The sequence below is a fragment of the Equus caballus genome, chromosome 8, assembly GCF_041296265.1.
Source record: "Equus caballus isolate H_3958 breed thoroughbred chromosome 8, TB-T2T, whole genome shotgun sequence".
NCBI lineage: Eukaryota > Metazoa > Chordata > Mammalia > Perissodactyla > Equidae > Equus > Equus caballus.
The window spans coordinates 10890338-10911394 of record NC_091691.1 but is presented as its reverse complement, the minus strand read 5'-3'; the positions used below and the strand labels follow the sequence as shown (position 1 = coordinate 10911394).

At 51.5% G+C, this 21057-nt stretch overlaps 1 protein-coding gene and 1 long non-coding RNA gene across 6 annotated transcripts in view; one reads left to right on the top strand and one right to left on the bottom strand.

The window, feature by feature from the left end:
* Positions 1 to 3115: 3115 nt before the first annotated feature.
* The window catches only part of TPST2 (tyrosylprotein sulfotransferase 2), a 55037-nt gene continuing 37095 nt past the window's right edge, over positions 3116 to 21057 (bottom strand). For all 5 annotated transcript variants that reach the window (XM_001499827.7, XM_070275303.1, XM_070275304.1 and 2 more), the window contains exons 2-6: positions 15428 to 16333; positions 12664 to 12862; positions 8921 to 8971; positions 5746 to 5797; positions 3116 to 3615 (exon numbers count right to left, since the gene is read on the bottom strand). In XM_001499827.7, coding sequence (XP_001499877.2) covers positions 5753 to 5797; positions 8921 to 8971; positions 12664 to 12862; positions 15428 to 16333 — 1201 coding nt within the window. In that variant the 3' untranslated portion in view covers positions 3116 to 3615; positions 5746 to 5752. The remainder of the gene's footprint in view (positions 3616 to 5745; positions 5798 to 8920; positions 8972 to 12663; positions 12863 to 15427; positions 16334 to 21057) is intronic.
* On the top strand, positions 17108 to 20823 carry LOC106783476 (uncharacterized). Its single transcript, XR_001381278.3, has 2 exons — positions 17108 to 17375; positions 19489 to 20823. It is a non-coding gene; the product is annotated as an uncharacterized lncRNA (long non-coding RNA).

Sequence of the window (21057 nt, the reverse complement as noted above, 5' to 3'; positions counted from 1 at the left end):
AAACTTATTCCTTGTTTTATCTGAAATTCAAGTTTAACCATCCAGCCTGTATTAACCTGGCAGCCTGTCCCTATTCAGTGTGGAAAGGGACAACATACAAAAGGGGCATGAATACCAGGAGGCGAGCATCACTGTGGGCCATCTTGGAACCTGGGTCCCACAACCACTGATATGCTAGATGTGAGATGGGGATAAATGGTGAGCAATTAAAAATAATAGTTCCCGCAATCATGCTGTTTACAGCCTCATAAGACCAACTTGAATCAAATCACCAGGCAAATAAGTGCAAAACCTTAACTCCGATAAAGCGCTTCAAAGAGAAGTAGCTGGAGCTTGGGACAGGGATGGGTGGTCATCAGAACAGCCATTCTCGTTGGTTTTATAGATTGAACTTTTATATGTGATTGTGTGTGTGTGTGAGGGGGTGGGTGGATATATGGGAGGTTCTGCCACGAAAAAAAAGGAAACAAAACCCTGAATATACACACGCAAATAAACACATGCAAAAATTGGTGAAAACTGAATAAGGTCTGTGGTGTGCGGTCCAGTTAATGCGTTGTACTAACGTCAGTTCCCGGTTCTGATGTCGTACTACAGCTGTGTGACATGGCAGCGTTGGGGGCAACTGCATGAAGGGGACATGGGCGTCTTTGGGACGGCTTTTGCAACTTCATGAGTGTATTATTTCAAAATATAAAGTTAACCAACAACCCATTTAAAACACGGGCTGTAACCATGGAAACAAGGTCAGATCAGAAGAATCCAGACTTGGGAAAGCACTGAAGTTGGAGTAGGGCCCTGTGGTCAAGAGCACGCCCTGGAGGGTGGAGCTAGGTCTTTCACCTGAAGGAATGGAATTCTCAAAGTTAAACATCCTGAAATGTGTTCCTTTAGGACAGAGAAGGAGGATGAGGGGACGAGGGGGGGCGGGGCGGCTGAGAGATGCCCTCCTGGTTCTAGGCCCAGATTTAGGGCTTCGGGGGACCTGGAGTAGCTCCATCAGTGGGAAGAACCTCCCCGGTCCCGAGGCAGAGGCTGGGGAAACCCCCCAAGAAGCCTGGGATTTTGATTACCCAGCCTTTTGCGGGGCCTGGAATCACGGAAATTTAAATAGCAAAGGAAAGGAACGTCTTTATTTTGTACCCTAATTGAAGGAAGGGAACATTTGCTGAATTCACACGTTATTCGATGATCTACAGGTGAGGCTGATAAATCAGTTTTAAGACAACTGTGGCGGATTGTATTTTCCAAAGACGGCCGCACGTGCCGTTCTGCTTTGTGACCTTGCCGCTCCACTATCCAGAGGAGGAGCCTATTTCTCCGCTTGCTTGAATGTGGGAGGGCCCTGTGACTACTCGGACAATCTGAGCAGAAGTGCCGCCGCCCCCACTGCAGGTATGTCCCTTAGCTGACTGGCAGTCCTGCTGCTCCCTGCCTCTTGCAACACTCGCCCTGGGAAGCTAGCCGTCACCTAAGAAGTCAAGTCACAGTCAATCCTGTGACTGCCAAGCCTCTAGATGTTCCAACCAGCCCAGCCCAGGCACCAGACATGAGGATGAAGAAGCCGTCACATGACCAGAGTCCCAGCCACCAGCCGTTGGAATCACTCTGTTCACTCCAGTTAACAATAAACTGTTTTAAGCCACTAAGTGTTGGGCTGGTTGGTTACACAACAGCGGGTGAGTGGACCAATGAACGAGGCCGGCTGTCCTCTGCTACCCAATGAGTGGTGACCACGAGCTTCCTGTGCTCACACTCCACCCACTGTCCAGCCCACTGCGGTCTCGAGACGAGGGACAAGAACCACCTCGAGCTGCAGGCTCATCACACACCAGGCACCACTGCCCACGCACGCATCAGCTCCTCCCAATAAACCTGTGAAGTTTTAACTTCCCCATTCTATGGAGAAAGAAACGAGGGCTCAAGACACACAGCTGGCAAGTTGGCCTGATTCCAAAAGTCTGTGCCCCAAACACTGAGTCACTGCCTTCCCGAAGCCTCACTAGCATCTTGAGGCGTAAGGCCAGGGAGTGTGGGTGGAACACCTGAACCCTTGAAGACGCAAAATTGTTCTGGGCCCAGTGGATCCCTCAGCATTCGGGGGCTGGGCCGTAAAGGGTTAGCTTGGCAGGTGGGAGAGTTCCAACGTACACCTGCCAGACAGGACTGGCCCTTGACCAGCTCCTGGGGGATGACCTCTAAATGACCTTTAAGGCTTGGAATATCCTAATAGGAGGGTCTTTGTCTACCTGGGACCCTGGGCCCCACCAGGCCAGACATTCTATGCCAACACTGTGACTTATGAGGGCCTTGGACCACGCTCTATCATTTGACCTCTAAGAAGGTCAATCATGTGGGTGCCTCATGCCTATGTGACTGATGCCCCCAAAAAATGCTGGACGCCAAGGCTCCAGTGCACTTTCCCAGCTGGCAATACTTTACACATGTTGTCACACATCGTTGCTGGGAGAATTAAGCGTGTCCCTAAGACTCCCCTGGGAGAGGACCACTGGGAGCTCGCTCCTGGTCTCTCCTGGCCTCTGCCCTGTGGGCCTTCTTCCTTTGCTGATTTTAATCTGCATCCTTTTGCTGTAATAAACCGTAACCATGGGTATCACAGGTTTTCTAAGTTCTGTGACTCCTTCTAGCAAAGCACCCAACCTGAGGGTGGCCTTGGGGACCCAAGACACAGGAGTTCAGCTGTGCCTTGCATGGACCTATTCCCCGGACTTTGCTTGTCATCAGCCCACCTGACAAAATTCAATACAGGGGGGCCAGCCCGTGGCCTAGTCGTTAAGTTCAGTGCACTCCGCTTCAGTGGCCTGGGTTCGGTTCCCAGGCACAGACCAATACCACTCGTCAGCGGATGCTGTGGTGGTGTCCCACATACAAAATAGAGGAAGACTGGCACAATGTTAGCTCAGGGACAATCTTCCTCAAACAAAAAGAGGAAGATTGGCATGGGTGTTAGCCATGAGGGTGAAACTTCCTCAAGCAAAAAAAGAAGATGATTGACACAGATGTTAGCTCAGGGTGAATCTTCCTCAGCAAAAAAAAAAAAAATTTCAATGTGGGGAAAAAACATCTATTCACTGTAAAGTAAGGCACAGACAAATGAGTCCCTGTTCACTTTATTCAAATAATAGTATTTTTTTCTCTTTGAAACTGGGTAGAACTGAGGAGGAGTCAAAGAAAGCCTCATATATTAAATTCTTAAATAGATTCTTTTGAATTCAAAGTAAGGGTCAATAGGAGAGGCACAGGTGGTGGGCCTTGTCCCCTAAACAAAGCCACCCAGGCAGTCCAGCAAATTAAGGAGGGTGGTAAATCCATTTCTTAAAAAAAAAGTTCTTGAGGGGTAAAAATATAAAATACCAAAGTTTCAAAAGCTGGACTCCTTCCACGCTCTTTGATCTCTCCCCTGGAGTGTCCAAGATAGAGTGTTTCAAGGCAAGTTTTCAACGATTCAGCTTTTGCAAAGATCTGCAAATACATTCCTCATTGGCAGTCCTGTTTTGGCGATTAAGAGCAAGCAATATGCTTGGAGTAGTGGTCCGATTTCCACTCGAATGCAAAGTTTCTTCTCCTCTTGGCAACAAAGCCGTTTGCAGAGATCTGAAAGGGGGAGAAAGTGGCGTGAGGCCCAGCGGAGCAGTTCTGAAATAGACCTTTTATACTTACACGTGTGACTGCAGAACGGATGGGCAGCATGCGTTCGCCTAAGCATGGGAGTTTGCTCTATGCCTCCCAGATGGCCCGAGAGAAGAGAGAATTTAAATTTAAAAACGTTTCCTCGGTTCTCACCCCCATCTCAACCTGTATCCACTTGACCTCAAAGATACACTTTCCTTATTTCTGAAGAGCAAACGGCAATGATCAGGCAATAAACGCCAATGAATGTTTGCAGGCAGCGGACGGAGCAGCATTTGTTCCAGGCAATTCTACACCAGGAATCAGCCAAAGCATCCTGTATAAGGGATCTCGTTTAAACAGTTAAGTGAAGAATTTCTCTGGTCTTTGTCAATGAGAAGGTTCGAGATGCTACTAAGGAATCAGCAGAAAGAGAACGAGGGGAAGAGAATTAGAAACACGGAGAAAGACTGTCTTCCAGGGGAGTGGCCCTCAAGGGTGGCTTTGGAAGCATTTAATTGTTTTTCCAAACTGTTTTCTTTCCCTTTTGCTCTGTTAAGGAGATGCCATCACCAACCAGCCTGGACCAGACCAGGCCTCACCACAGAGCGACGCCTGTGACCTTTGCCTTATTTTTAACGCTCAGATCTCTCCAGGAGCTTAGGCCTCATTACCGTAACCTGCAGTGTACGTGGACTCATGTTTTCCATCTGAGCCTGCACAAGCGAACACCCACCTCTCCCTTTTGAATATTCATTCCCCATCCGAAATAAAAGGCCCTGCTTCCCTTTGTTCTGGACACCAGGACTCTGGAAAGGGTTCCTCATGGCCTCCTATTTGCCACAAATATACTTTACTTTGTGAGGCAACTACTTCCGGCGGAGAGTCTGATTGAACTCTCCAGGAGGCGAATCCACTTTGTTTTCGGGAACAGCTCTTTGCTTTGGAATTAAACAGAACTCTGGGATCTTAGCACAAGTCAAGAGGGGAACCCCGCTAATGACAGGACTGAGTGTCTCCAGCCTTGCAGGTTGCTGCAAACTGGACTTCAAAGAGAAAAAGTGAAAAATATGCTGAGTATTTAAAAATAAGAAAAGGAGACTAAAAATAGAATCCAGGCTAGAAGCTCTTGTATGGTCTAAAACAAGAGGGAAATACCCACGCAAGGTGGCTGTGACCTCTGTGAATGCCCCAAGTTCCCTTGAGCCTGGGCTGAGAGGCTGGGGACAGAAGTGAGCTCCCACCCACCGGAGCCCTACCTCCAGTGCCCACGGCCACAGCGAGGGCCCAGCATCCCGCCGGGGCCAGCTGACTTCCTCGGGCGACCACCTTTGCAGGTGGACATCGGTGAATCCCCATTCTCCAGATGTGGAAAATGGAGGCCGGGAGAAGTCAAACCAGAAGTGAGTTCTTAGATCTTTGACTTTTCAAGTTCAGAACACAGTTCCCTACCCTTTAGCAAAATACGGATGGAAAAATATGCACTTGAAATCCTTTATGGAAAGCAAACTCTGGGGGAGATGGCTTTGGGGAGAATTCTGCCATCTGGTAGCTGTGTGGCCTTGGGCAAGTCAAAGGCCATCTCTGGGCTTTGCTTTTCTCCTCTGTAAAACAGGACAATCACGTCACCTGCCTACCAGGGATGCTGAGGGTTAAATGAGTAACACACAAGGAGTAAGCACTTGGCCCAATGCCGGGGGGTTATTCCTAGCCCAGAACTGCTTGTGGCTATTATTAGAACATTAACTGCTTTGGGCCAAACCTGATGCTGTTTATAGAAGCTGAATTGGCAGACAGCATTCTGTGCAGAAATGGTCCAAGAATTGCCCCATCACATTGGTCTTCCCTGCCCCCTCCCCAATGTCAGACAAAGCTTTTTCTGGTAGGTTCAGCGTTGATCCCCGCCCCCACCCCTGATCCAGAGCTAGGAGACTAAGCCTTCATTCTATAAATAGCTCCCCCAACCTGTCGCCATGGGAACCTCCCAATGGGGCTGGGTCAGCCCACCTTGGTGGACACTCGTCCCCAGGGAGGCTCTGGAAGGACAAGCTTTCTGGAAAAGTGGCTCCTGGGCTCAGAAGTGGTGGGGGGCCCCAGCGAGGTGCGCAGGCCTACCTGGAAATCACGAGCTTCCCAAGGGGGAGGAGGAGGTGCTGTTCTGGTTCACCTAGAGGAGGGCAACACACAGAGCAAGGCGTCACGGCCAGGCGGGGAGGCCAGGGTCTCGCCACCCTGAGGCTCGCCTCTCAGCACCACTCAGTCAGGCACACACTCACTCGTGACATATTCACCGCACACCTACTATGTGCCAGGTGCTGGGGATGCCCTGTTCTCAGGCAGCTTACATTCTAGCAGGAGGAGAGCCTGTTACACAAACACATATGCAAGATAATGTCCGGGCAATACAATGGGCTGATATGAGTAGTGGTAGTGGGGCTACCTCAGACAGGGTGGCTAGGAAAGGCCACTACCAGGGATGACATTTAAGCTGTGGTATAAAGAACAATAAACATTTGATCCTTGTCCTGGGTTCCTGGCACACAGCTCCTCAAAACCTTGGAAACTCCAGAGTGATGACAAGCATCTTTTGCATGCTAATGAGAAGACTGATGGCCGGGGGGTCCCTAGAGAGCTTCAGGATGGGGGCTGGTCCCCAGAAAGACCACGACATGATTAAAGGGTTGGAAATTTCAGCCTGACGCCCCAACCTCTGGGGAGGGGACAGGGGCTGGAGATTGAGTGAATAACCAACAGTCAGTGATTTAATTAATCATGCTTGCTTAATGAAACCTCCTTAAAAATCCTGAAATGATGGCATTCACAGAGCTTCAGGGCTAGTGAACACATGGAGGTGCTGGGAGGGTGGTGCACCCAGAGGGCGTGGAAGCTCCAGGTCCCTTCCTTCATTCCTTGTCCCGTACATCTCTTCCACCCGGCTGTTCCTGAGCTGTATCCTTTACAATAAACCAGTAATCTAGGAAGTAAAGTGTTTTCCTGAGCCGTGTGAGTTGTTCTAGCAAATTATCAAACCTGAGTGGGGATGTCATGGGAACCCCCGGACATGTAGTTGTCCAGGCAGAAATGCGAGTAGCATGGGCACCCCATTGCGCCTGGCATCTGAAGTGGGGGCTGTCCTGGGGGCCTGAGCCCTGAACCTGCGGGGTCTGACGCTCTCTCTGGGAGTCAGTGTCAGAACTGAATTAAATTATTCCACACCCAGTGGGTGTCTGGAGCATCGGAGACTTGGTTGTTGGTGTTGGAAAACACCCCATAAGCAAAGCTTGAAAAGATGAAAACGAGGCCAGTCACGCAAAGCTCAGGGTGGAAAAGCATTCCTGGCAGAGGGAACAGCAAAGAGCTGGAAGGGGGAGCGTGTTTGGAGCCTAGGGAGTGAGTAGACATTTTTGCATCTGTTGCAGTTCTAACTTGTGAGCTGCTCCATTTCGCTTCCTTAATTACAGTAATCATGATTACCATTTTGGAAAGCTACATAATATTCTGTAGAATGCATGTGCCACCATGTACTTCCCTGCTGCCCTACCAATGGATGAAGTCACATGCACAGTGAAGGACGGCAGAGGAGATGAGGACAGAAAGTAGAGGTTTGACCCAATATGCAGGCAACTCTCCCGAGGGCGGGAGTATTCACGGTGATGGAGCATAGACCACCATTTCTTCATATTTTGCTCCTACCAGCACAAAAAAACAGTCCTAGGTCAGCTGGACATCTTGCATGTGCCATACGCTGCAAGGGAGTGTAAAGTGGTCCAAGTGTTTTGTAAAACAATTTTAGCCTTGTCGTTCAAGAGTCTTAAAAAGATCTGGACCTGGGGGCCGGCCCCGTGGCCGAGTAGTTAAATTCGCGCACTCTGCTTCGGCAGCCCAGGGTTTCCCTAGTTCAGATCCTAGGCATGGACACGGCACCGCTCATCAGGCCATGCTGAGGCGGCATCTCACATAGCACAACCCAGAGGCACTCACAACTATAATATACAACTATGTACCGGGGCGGGGGGTGGGGCACTTTGGGGAGAAGAAGAAGAAGAGAAAAAAAAAAAAAGATCTGGACCTTTCCACTCACCAATTCCACTCCCCAAAAATGTATTTGAAGGGAATGATTCCATCAAGCCCCAAGCTCTCACCCCACAAAGAGAGGCAAGATCAGGATGATGTGCACACGACATCACTTGGGATACAGCAAAAACTGTGAAGGATCTCGGGGTGGGAGTTAAGTAACGGATGGCACATAATGCGTTCTAGAGAACACTCTGCAGCCATCCAAAATACAACAGTGAAACCCAAAAGATGGAAAACACTCAGAAAGCAAAACCAAGCAGCTCGCACGACGAAACTGCAACGAATGCAAAAATGTACCTTCAGGTGGGCAGAAAAGGACGACATGCAAAAATGAAGAGTTTCGGCTTGTGGCTAATTCCCCTCCCCCCACTTCTGTTGGTTGTTCTTGTGACATCATCTTTTTGGTTAAAACAAATAATAAATGAGTGCTGATTAAGTCTGGCAATATTTTTTCCACAGTGGCAAGAGATGGGTCTCTGATTCCCATAAAGGGAGCGTGGACCCCTCCCCAAAGAACTGAGATGGGCACGAAAGCTGTGGTCCCCAGGAAATCAGATTTCACCAATTTGATTTTAAACTGGGGACTGGCACAGGGTGGCCCACCCGTTATTTGCCAAATTAAATAAAACACACACAAACTGAAACTACTAATTTTAGCACCACCACTTCATTTAAAAGGGGATTCTTTAACACCAAAAGAAAGACACTATAATGTTGGTCAAGGGGCGGTTCTTCTTGACACGATCCATGGACTGCCTCCCACGGACATACCCGGGATGTATATGGGGATGCAGGAGCGTATGTGCGCCTACATTCATACATAGTCCCACATCACGTGACCTTTGTGTGTCTCATTTTACGGTAAACTGATGAAAATTTTGTGCTGGGTCATGTTTGGGAATTGCCACTTGAAATAAAACTGAATTTAAGGCTAGAGACAGAAAGCCTGACAAAAGTCCCCAGCACGTCCCCTCCCACTGCTGTCAAGCCAGGAGACGAGGGGATGGAGGGGGCTCAGGCAGAGCTGCTGGGACCTGGGCCCAGCTGGATCAGACTCTGAGAGAGCCTCTGGCCCAACCCCCAGCCCCGCCCAATCTTCCGATGGGGAAACTATTGGCCATATTAGAGAAGTGAAGTGTCCAAGATATGCAGCAAGCCAGTGAGTGGGACAGCCAGATATGCAGAATTCAGAATTCCCCTCGGGGTTTCTAACCTGAAAATATCCTTTCAGATTGGCTGGTGTTTTATAGTCCCCTTTCAAGACCTAGGAAAGAGAAGAAAAATATCACTATCATGGAAATGATAAAATAAAATTTATAAATATAAATAAAATAAATATATAAATATATTTATATTATATATAGTATTATATATTATATTATGTTATATATAAATTATATTACATATGTTATATTAACTATATATAATATATATTATGTTGAATATATATTAAATATAAAATATATTTATATTACATATATAAATATAAAATATAAATAAAATGTAAATAAAAATAAAATTTAGTCCATCACCTCCACATCCATCCACCCTCCCAACCGCCCATCCACCCACCCATCCACTCATCCTTTCATCCACCTAGCCATCCACCCATCCATCCAGCCATCCATCCACTCATCCATCCATCCATCCAACCATCCATCCATCCATCCATCCATCCATCCATCCAACCATCCATCCATCCATCCAACCACCCATCCATCCATCCACTCATCCATCCACCCATCCATCCATCCATCCAACCATCCATCCATCCATCCAACCACCCATCCATCCATCCACTCATCCATCCACCCATCCATCCACCCGTCCACCCATCCATCCACCCATCTGTCCACCCACCCACCCATCCACCCATCTAGCCATCCAGCCATCCATCCGTCCACCCAGCCACCCATCCACCCATCCAGCCATCCAGCCATCCATCCATCCATCCAGCCATCAACAAACATTTCTTGAGCTCCTCTTGTTCCAGGCACTGTTCTAAGCTCCAGGGCCACAGCATTAACCAGACAATTAAAATTCCTGTTTTCCTGGGGCTTCCATTCTAGAGAGGGAGACAGACAATCCACAGGTAGTAATAAACACAAATAAACTAGAACATGTCAAACCACAGGAAGCGCTACAAAGAACGAAAACAAAGGAATGTGACTGGGACAGACCAGGGGAATTCTCTTGATGGGTGGTCAAAAAGGGCCTCTTGGAACAGGTAACTTTTGAGCTGAGACCTCACCAACAAGGAAAACCAGCCAGGCTAAGCTCTGAAGGAGAAGCATTCTAGGCAGAAGACACAGTTAGGGCAAAGGCCCTGAGGTGGGAACCAGAAAATTCCAGGCCTTTCCACACTCTCTCGACAGATAAGTCACCTATAGACCAGCACTGTCCAAGAGAAGAAAATGTGAACCGACTAAGTAATTTTGAGTTTTTTAGTAGCTACATTTTAAAAAAAGTAATCAGGTGAAATTAATTCTCGTAATATCTTTTATTTAACCTGATATATCTAAAATATTAATACTTATGGGGCCAGCCCGGTGGCACAGTGGTTAAATGTGCACGTTCCACTTCGGTGGCCCAGGGTTCCCCGGTTCAGATCCAAGGTGGGGACATGGCACCCCTTGGCATGCCATGCTGTGGCAGGCGTCCCACATATAAAGTAGAGGGAGATGGGCATGGATGTTAGCTCAGGGCCAGTCTTCCTCAGCAAAAAGAGGAGGATTGGCAGTAGTTAGCTCAGGGCTAATCGTCCTCAAAAGAAAAAAAGAGAGAAAGGAAAAAAAATAAAATATTAATACTTCAACGTGTAATCAATATAAAAGTGATTAGTGAGAAATTCTACTGATTTTTTTTTGTACTAGGACTTCAAAACGCAGTGTTATTTTACACTCCCAGCACCTCTCAATTTGCGCTAGTCACATGTCAAAAGCCACAAAGGTTAGTAGCTCGTGGTGGTAATGGACAGCACAGGTGTGGGCAATTTCATTAGCAATGGGGTCCTTCCAGTCACTGAGTCTAGCCCACCCCAGGATCCACCATAGGAACACATAATGTCACACACACAAACACACACACACACACACACACACACACACACGGCTTTCGACGAGGGGACTTACCTTTGCAGTAATAACAAAACTACCGTAAAGACTAAACAAGGGTCTGGCACTTGCCAAGACTTGATTAACTCCCAGGGAGGGAACCTCTTGGGAAGAAAACTGGACACATCTTCCATTTTAAACCAACAACAGAGCTCCACGGAGCTGCTCCTGACGATCAGGGCTGGTACGAATTTGTAACTTTTTATACAATACACAAGGTCAGGCCTTCGTCTAGGAGCTTCTGACCCACAGTCTGGGGCAAGCCAGGGGCCTCGGGTTTTAAAAACATGTCAGAGAAGCCGCTGCTGGACCCCTGGCTGGGCATGTGGGGTAGGGAGAGGACAGCCTGGTGATGCTGTGGTCCCCATTCTGCCCCCGCTGTTTCTGAGAAGTGCCTGGGGGCTGGATTTCCAGATCATCACCCGCTTCTCCTTCTTTTTAATCTAGTTAATTAATTTTTTAGTGTGAAATATATTACATAAAACACATAAGGACAGTTGAAAGAATAATTATTATTGAATAATAAAAATAAATAGTAATCAATATTTATAATAAAAATCACAATAAAAATAAACCACATCCAGGTGGTGAAGACCCACACTGTCAATGCAGTCTGGGCATCTATGTCGGATCTCTAGTATTTCCATCAATAAATGTGTGCAAAATCCACTGATGGCGGGGGCAGAGAAAGAACTAATGTAATTACACGGCAATTACAAGGGCGGCGCGAGTAAATTCTCTGTTAAAAGGCAAGCTTGCGCGTGTCAGCGAGGTGTTCAAGGCGTTTCAGCCCCAGTGGAGTCTTTCTCCTTGAGTCCTTAAGAATTACAGGAAAGAGGAATGGCTTTCTCCCTTTGTGGTTCAACAGAACTGCTTACTTTCCAGAATCAGCACGCCTTCAGAAATGCCGAGCTTAGCTTAAATTCAGCCTCTGAGTCTCAATGATGGAAGGAAGGGCCAGGAGGGCTGTTCTGCAGGCCTGGGTCCCATTTCCAGATATTTTCACTAACTTCGTGCCTCTGAGGAAGTCAGAACACAGCCCCCAACGTAAACCCGCAGCTGTGACGGCAACGTGGAAAGAGGGAGCATGGACGCGTTACCTGTTCTTTGATCCAGGCTTAGACTACTTAGCACTTCACAAACATCCTGTCAAAGTCATTTCCCTTGACCTCCTTAACTAAGCAGAACTTAAAAAGTAATTTAAACTGCCCTCAGCTCACATTTGTCTCAGAAATCAACCTTACAGGCTGGCCCCGTGGCCTAGTGGTTAAGTGTACGTGCTCTGCTTTGGCGGCCTGGGGTTCATCGGTTCGGATCCTGGGCGCAGACCTAGTGCCACTTATCAAGCCGTGCTATAGTGGCATCCTACACAGACGAACTAGAAGGATCTACAACTATGATATACAACTATGTACTGGGGCTTTGGGAAGAAAAAAAAAAGAAATCAACCTTAAACCTAGGGGGGCAATAAGGGACCAACAGTTTATTTCTTTATGCCCAGTCTCAACAAAGACTTGAAGTGCTTTACAAAGAAAGGAAGAAACAGCCGGGGAAATAGGGAGGAAAGGGTAAATAAGAGTAGAGAAATAGGATGAAATTAGTGCACAAATGGGCCTGCTGTTAGATGCTATAGGGTGGGAGAGACAAGCTGCCAGTTGTTCTTGAGCTTCCTTGTGGCCCAGGCAAAAACGGAAATAGAAGCAGTCTTACAATTCACCATGTCCGTAAGATAGAAACAAACCAGTTGCTTAGGAAACAAGAGACTAAATGCTTTCTCAGGGAGCCGGAGCTTCCGGCCCGCCACGGCCCAAGAGCACATCTCCACATGTGCACGTGCACTCACCCGCTGCGTGTTGTTGATGACGATCGGGTCAGGGTTGCCGTAGTTGGGCGGGTTTGCGTAAGGGTCATAGCCAAGCCGAGCCAGCATGGGGGCGATGTGGGCCATGTCCCTCACCACGTCCCCAGGGATGTGGCCGGTCCACTTGGAAAGTGCTTCCAGGTTCACGGGCTTGATGACCTGGTCTGTGGATCGCTCGATCCTGGGGAGAAAAGACAGGCTGGATGGGGCACGGGCAGACCCAGACGGCATCTGGGCGGCCTCCCTGCTAAGTTGCCCTGGGGCAGCTGGAGGCTGGGGGTACCTGGCCCTGGGCCAGCTGTGCCCTCAACAACTGTGAGACTGCAGGCAAGTCACTGGCCTCCTCATACCTCCTCTGTGCAATGGGGATAAGAGCACGTAGTGCCAAGTCAGAGGAGAGTAACAGGCAGGGCACACCGAGGGTGCTTAAATTCCACCCTCTCGACATCTCTGACTTTTTAAAAATAACTTTTTATTTACGTGACTAAGATGGATACTTTGTTCTTGAGAAATAATGATAAAACACTGATGGTAAGGCCAAGAGGCCCTGTGGTCAGAATGCCCAGGCCATCAGCTCCCTCCAGGGACCCAGTTGTGGCATTTTGGAGCTCACCCTTGCAATGCTGTTTCTGTGTTCGAAATAGCAGACAGGCTAAGAGCAGACTCCGGAGCCAGACTGCCCGAGTGCCAATGCCAGTCGGACCACCCAGGCTATGTGTCCTTGGGAAAGTTACTTCACCTCTCTGAGCCTCAGTTTCCTCCTCTTTAAATGGGAATAATGATAGTACCTACCTGCCTGGGCTGTTTGGGGAGTAAATGAGTTAATACAAGTCAATGAGTTAGTACTGGAAAAATAAGGTACCCTGGAAGGTCTCAGTAAGTGTTAGCTTTCTCTTCCTGTCCCACACACATACACAGAGAAAAGCTATGGTTTTGTTTGCAATTTGTAAAGCAGAAATGATACACTATATGTATTGGTTTGCAACTTTGTTTTCGCTCAACTCTCATTCTTTTTGTCAGCTGTGTAGCATGCCTCCATAACTTATTTTTTCATTCCCCTAAAGATGGACACTGAGGTTGTTTTCAAGGTTATGCTCTTACGATGGAACAACCATCATCCTCTATGTGCTTCCTTCTGCTCCCCTGTAACAGGCTCACCAAGCCATCGGAATCACAAAGATCTCACTAGTGACAGTTCAGGGGCCTTGCAGGATGGAAGGCTGGGAGCTCCCAGCACTGAGAGCCTATTTCTAGATGCTTCCATCCACCGACAGGTAACTTGGGGAAGAAGATCAGAGACAAACAGATGTAGCAAAAGGAAGACAATGCTTGATATGAGTCCATAAAGCTAGAAATAACCAAAGTGTCCAAAAATAGGGGATGTTAAATAGAATATGGCAGTCTGTGGAGGGGAATATCATGCAGCCACCCAACATGATGCTGCAACAGAGGGCTGGGGGCCACTGGCAAGCGGTCCCACGCATGAAGTGAAGTATGGTTCCACGGGACCCTGGTTTTATCAACATGCCCTGACAAAGGACAAGCTGGTCACATAGTTAAATCTGGGTGGTGGGATTATGGGCTGTTTTCCTGTCCCAAGGATACTGTCCCACTTTCCCACAATAAAGATGTATTCCCCTGGGCATCTGATGTCGTCATAATTGACAAAAGCCCGGCTCCAGCACCACCCGGCTGGGGCAACTGGCACGTGGGCATGTCCCTGCCATCGGGGGAGCCGCCAAAGTCCCCAGCTCTGCTCAGGACTCCAGAGTTCTTGGGGATGGAGCCTGGGGGAGATCAGCCATGAAGCAAAAGGGGAGGCGTTGCCCGGGGAAGGACCGCCCTTTCACTGGGCTCTTGGGGACGCTTGGGCCTCATCAGGACGGAGACAGGGACACAGCACACTGTGACCCTACAGCAGGGAGAGTGCACTTGCTCTTGGGAGAGGAACGGCCTCCCCAAAGGAGGAAGGCAGAGAGCAAGGGACAGAAAGAGGGAGGGACGAGGGGCCCTGGCTGTGGGGAGTTGAAGAGCACACACGCCCTGGAGTCCAACAGACCTGGTTCAAATCCTGACACATTTTGCTAGCTGTGTGGCCTTAGGCCAGTAACTTGCTCTCTCTGAGACTGAGTTTATTCATCTGTAAAATGGGGATAAGAGCAGTCACTATGTCCCCAGGTTGCTGTGGGGATTAAAGGAATAATGTTTGTTTAAGGGCTTGCCACACAGCAGGCACTCATTAAATCGTGATGATGGTGAGGACGATGGGTATTCCAAGACAAGTAATATCAACAATCAAATAACAATAATAACACCAACAGTAGCCCCTAATGTGTGTTACCCTATCTGATGCTCACAGGTATCCATAAGGCAGACAGATACCCATGGTGTAGCTCCACGTTATAGAGGAGGAAACAGAGGCACAGAGAGGTTGAATCACTTGCGTCAGGTCACACAGCTAGCAAGCGGTGGAGCTGGAATTTGAACCCAGACAGCCTGGTTCCAGAATCTGCGTCCTAAACCTTTACCCACTACAGCCTTACGACAAAGACACTCAGAGTTTGCTGATTCTCTCAGAAAAGAGAGGAGTGACTGCCCCACCTTTTGGATAAGGAAGCTGAGGTTCAGTGAGGCACAATGACTTGCCCAAGGCCGCACAGCTCGGAGAGGCAGAACAGATCTTCCCACCCAGTGCCTCTGAGTCCAGGACCGGGGGTTGGGGCGGAGCCTAGGGGGCTCCACTCACTTGGACAGGGAGACGCCACCGGGCTTGCCGATGAGGTCCTCGTGGTGCAGGACGGCGTCGCTCCAGGCGATGCCGAGGAAGTCGAGGATGAGCTTGAGGGAGCGCCGGGGGTGCAGCACCAGCTGTTCGTAGTACACGGGCAGACACTTGTCCTTGCCCACCTCCATGCACTGCGCGTACATCACCTCGATGGCCTTGTTCCACTTGGTGAGGCAGTCGCGGTAGCTGCTGAGGTCGAAGCCGGCGATGGTGACCTTGCGCGTGATCATGGAGTGCACGGAGGCGCGGCCGTCGCGCACCATCAGCAGGAACTTGGAGTTGGGGAACAGGCGCGACAGGTAGACGGAGGACTTGAGCGTGAAGGGGTCCTTGTTGCAGAGCACGCGGGCGGGCTCGCCGTGCTTGGCGATCACCTCCAGGATGAAGGCCTGCATGGCGGCGTCCAGCACCTCGTCCGTCACGCCCGCCTCGTCCAGCCGCAGCTTCTCCCGCCCCGACTTGGACCAGGCCTGGCGCATGGCCAGCACGCGCGGGATGATGCGCGTCTCCTCGCCGCAGCGCACCTCGGGGTGGGCGTCGAGCATGGCGCGCATCAGCGTGGTGCCGCTGCGGGGCACGCCGCCCACGAAGATGAGCGGCATGGCCTTGCCGTAGCGGTACTCCACGTGGTCCGCGCCCACCATCACCAGGTCCTCCTGCTCCGGCCGCATGGCCCGCCGGGGGCTCCGCGGCCCCTCCAGCACCGCGCGGCACTCCAGCACCTGCTGCCCCAGCTGGACGGCCAGCACCAGGGCCAGGGTGCAGCCGGCCGCCAGCAGCGCCCTCCGCATAGACAGGCGCATGCTGGGCCTCGGGGGACGCGCCTGTGTCAGCGACAGGTCAGCGGGAGGCCCGCGGGGCTCACATCTGGAGAGAGAGACAGGGACACACGTGGTCACGCACCATACAGACCCCAGTGGCAGCAGACGGGAGCGTGCCGACCTTCATGGCAGGGCACATGTCACGAGCAGCGCCAGGTGTCAGGCCTCAGCTGGGCCCTTCACCTATCCTAACTCATGACATCCTCCAGCAACCCCAGGGGGCCGTGCTGTCATGCCCCAAGGGGCCGATGGCCTGGGTTCCAATTCCTTGTCACCACTTCCTAGCTGTGGGACCTCGCCCAGTTCCTTAACCGCCAATGCCTCAGTTTCCTTATCTGCTAAAAGGAGGAGGAATAATTATCTTAAAATTGACTATGCAAATACAGAAACCAGGAACGCACCAGAAGTCAGACTTCAGCAGCACATGCTGTGCAAGGACTGAGCTTTCGCCTGTTTTGTTCTCGGCTGTCTCCCCGGCCCTGAGCACAGCGCTGGCATCTCCAGCTGCTCGATAAACATTTCTGGAATGTGCCCTGGTTGGATGAGCAGGGCCTGGCACAGAGTAGGGGCCCTGAAATGATTACTGTAGAGAGGAGGAAGCCGAGGCATGGAGAGGTGGGTCGCACTCGCCCAGCTGGGAAGCAGCCGGGCTGGGATCTGAGACTCAGGCGCAGGCCAGGGGCTCCGGTGAGTGCGCTCTGAAGGCCCGCGCTCTGCCCCTGCAGGACACACTCCCAGAAGAAGGCACAGAACGGCCTGCTCTGGGTTTCTTCCAGAATCCCTGTCGCTCATTCAGGCTTCATTCGGTAAGTGCTTAGGAAAGATTAAAAGGTGCCAGGCACATGCTCAGGGCTGGGGACAGGAGAGTGGAGGACAGCCAGGCCTCTGGCCTCAGAAGCTTACGTCCCAGAAGGGGAAGTGGAAGCGGATGGTACACAAGCTACGGCCAGACAGGAATAAGAGCTGGCAAAGGAACGAGCAGGACTCCACAAGGGGATCAAGCAGGAGACGAGGAGGGCAGTCAGAGGGCCTCTCGGAGGAGGTGACATCTAAGCTGAGACCTGGATCTGAGCGGGATTTGTGAAGAGGTATGGGAAGGGTGCTCCAGGCAGAGGGAACAGAGAGTGCAAAGACCCCAAGATGGGAGAGGGTGTGGGGTGTTCCAGAACCCGAGAGGGGGCTTCGGGGGCCGGAGGGGAGGGAGGGGGAGAGACAGGGTGAGGCGGGAGGGGGCAGGATGACTGAAGACATGAACTATGACCCTGGGCCCATGCTCCTCACCCCTCCCAAACGATCGGACTTCAGTGGCAATTCTTCAGGGAGGGCCCACCCCCACCCAGCTGAGCCACCCCCTCCTCCAGTCACCTCAAATGACAGATCCACCCCCTCCCCAGTTTACCCTCAAGCCCCCTCAATTTTGCAACCGGGGGCTAATACAGAAGATGCAGACTCAGACACTGGGCGGACACTCAGCCAGCCTCCGGCCACCCCGGCCCTTCTCTGCCTCGCCCCTGCTGTGCTTCTGACCCTTCGTGTCCCCTCCCACCTCTTTGCAGAATCGAAGTGAGGACCTGAAATCTCTGGGCACTCGAGGACTCAGGCAGGCCTGGGTTCGAATCCCAGCTCTGCCACTTCCTGTGTGGCTGTGTGAGCTCGGGCAACAGACTCCACTTCTCTGAGCCCACATCCGTAAAATGGGTCTAAGAATACCACCCTCAAAGGGCCACCAGGAACAGTAAAAGACCCCCGTAAGAACACCCCTGGCACACAGGGGGCATGAGAAAGAACATTAGTGGTTTCCACCGTGATCACTGGTCATTTATTTATATTCCAACATTTAATGAGTACCTACTATGTGCCGGGAATTGGGCTATGGAGCTAAGAGACACAGCCTCACCCCCCAAGGCCACTCCCACTGTGGACCCACACCTGGGAGGGGGTGATGGCTTCCAGCCAAGCGGGTGAGGGCAGGTGAGGGAGGCAGCCCGAGTGCTGAGTTCTGAACAGTGGCCAGGTGGAGTTTTGGACGGCCAGGTGGAGACAACAGAGAAGGCTGTTCCTAGCCGAGGGAACAGCCAGTGGAAAGTCACAGGCAAGAAAGAAGCTGGCAGAACGGGGGAGGGGACGGGGGGGCGCTGCAAGTGGCTTGGTGAATGGTGCCAGGTCTGGAGGAAGGGAGCGGGGTGACGATTCTGCTTAGATGTGAGGCTCAGCCCGAAACACCACGGGACCCAGTTTGCAGCTGGGCCGATCGGCCTCCCAGGCCTGGGGGCCCCAGGCTCCTGGCCGCAGCCAGTGGAAAATGCACATCAAAGGCGAGGGAAGAGGCTTAGGCCTGGGGTCAGAACTGCCGAGGGGCCCTGCCATTTCCTGGCCATGTGGCTTTGGGAGAGTCACTTCCTCAAGCTAAGCCACAGTTTCCTCAGCTGCAGAGAGGGTGGGTCCGATGACCTCAAAGCCTGCCGTGCGGGTTCTAGAAGCGCCTAACAAAGCAAAGATGAGTCTCGCCCTCGAGTCACGGGCCTCTCTGAGCACTGGAAAGTAGCCCAGAAACCTGCACCTATCGGATGTCGCTGACCACGTTGGGGGTTCCGAGGTGCCCTGAATTCAGGGTCTGGGATGAGAAAGTCTCATTCCAGGGCTACTTTCAATGGGGGAGGCAGGCTGGACAGGACCTAAAATCACTCAGAAATCCCTCCAAGGACCCCTCAGCTTCCTCAAGTACTCATTAAAACTCTCCCCTTAGACCTGCGACCAGAATGCTTCCAGGTATTATGATTTCAGGTCAATGCCCCTGGCAGACTGTCAATCACACTTTAGCTTAAATTAGGGCAGTCACCCTTTCTTCCTGACACAGCGGGGAGCAAGAGACTAGAGCTTTTGGGGGACAGATGGTGTTGCAGGATGTGGAGAAACGGAGAAAAGGGGATAATTTTGGAAAGTTGTTTCCAGAAAGGATAGGCAAAATGTGCACGCGCTCTTGAGCTCATGTTTGGGGTCGGAAGTGATCTGGATACTAAATACCAGCAGAGAAGGCCTAGAAGAAGGGATCAGCAAAATAAGAAAAATGTTATCAACACACCAGTTTTGCTTATTGCTGACCATTTGGCTACAGCACTTTTCAACACAGCGCCTAAGTTTTGTGTTTTACCTTTATTGAGTGCTGGCTCCACTAAGTATTTTCCGTGCATCATCTAACAGGATCCTCCCCGTGACCTCTGGGAAGCCCGGCCCCCAGCGGCTCAGAGAGAAGAAGCAACTTGCCCAAGGTCGCACAGCCAGAGTGGCAGGTGTGGATGGGACCAGGCTGAGGCTGAGCTGTTCACTGTCCTCGGACAGAACCGAGCGAGAGGCCCAGCAGCTCAAAGGAAACAGCTCAAAGTGGGCAGGTCAGACATGTGCAGAAGACAGCAAAGAGCCAGAGGATGGCTTGAGAGGAGAAAGAACGGCGACGTGGCAGAGAGAGAGCCGCTGGCAACCGCCAGGCAGAGGCAGCTCACTGGGCACACGGAGCCAGGGAGCCCACTCCAGACCCAGCCCAGGGACCTGAGCCTGCCTTCCGTCCCCCCGCCCCGCTGGACCCTGACAGGGGAGGGGTCCTGGCATCCGGCAGTGAGGATGGTGGGGAAGACCCTCAGATCTGGAGTCCTAAGCCTCATGTTCCAATCCCGCCTCTGCCACTTGCCAGCTGGTGACCTGGACGAGGAACTTCCCCCGTCTGAGCTTCTGTTTTCTCCTCCCCCAAAATGGGACAATAATACCTTTTTCTCAGGGAGCTGTTACGAGGTTGAGGGCACTTGTGTGTGAAGGTGCCCCGCGGGCCGACCAAAAACGCGAGCACGGGAACGTGGGACGCAAGGGGGTCTGGATTCTGGCTGTGCCGGCATCTGCTCAGGGACGCTGGGTGAGACCTGCCGGCTCAGGGACTCCGCCGTCAGCGTCCTGTCACCAGGAGAATCACCCTCCTGACACAAGGACATGCAGCACCTGCCCGCTCCGCTCTGTGCTCCTGCAATCCAGCATCTTCTAGCCCCTGATTTCCAACAGAGGAGTGAGCCGGCCACGGGAGGGGTTCGGATGCACTCACCTCCCCCGGGCACTCTCACCCCAGGCTCCAGCCCGCGTGGCCCCTTGGCTCCCCGAGGCCGTCCACCGCTGACCCCTGCAGAGCAGAGGAGGTGCTGCTTTGGGACGGGTGCCAGAGTGGGGCCAGGCCACCTCAGAGAGGCACAGGGGACATTGGGCTCCCCAAGGGCCCCTGACAGTGATTTGAGGGGAAAGTCCTCTGGGGGGCGAGCTGCAGTGCAGGGGGAGGCCACCTCAGCCCCAGATGTCACCGCTGGGGTCTGAAAGTGCCTGGTCCTACAGGGAGTGAACTGCTCCCTTCGCAGACAGAGAGGTATGAGCTGAGAATCTGAGCTGAGCCACTGCTGCCTTAGGGAGCCCCTGGGTCTCTGCCCCCCAGGCTTCTCCCTTCCTCTCAGCCCAGGGACCTTGGATTTCAGGAAAAGTAAATATAACGATAAGCAAGAACCACCACCACTATTCCACTGATTACCGTCTGGGACTGCTGGGTACGGTTGGAAAGGCTGTGCACTGCCCAACTCCAAAGGGCACCAGGTACTTGGCATACAATAAACACGGTGCCCCCGGAGTTAGACAGCGCCCTGCCACCACCACCTAACACTGTCCAAAGGCCCACGATGTGAGTGCCTTGTGTCATTTAGGCCCCCTAAGAGAAAAGTATGATGACCCCAAGTTTACAGATGA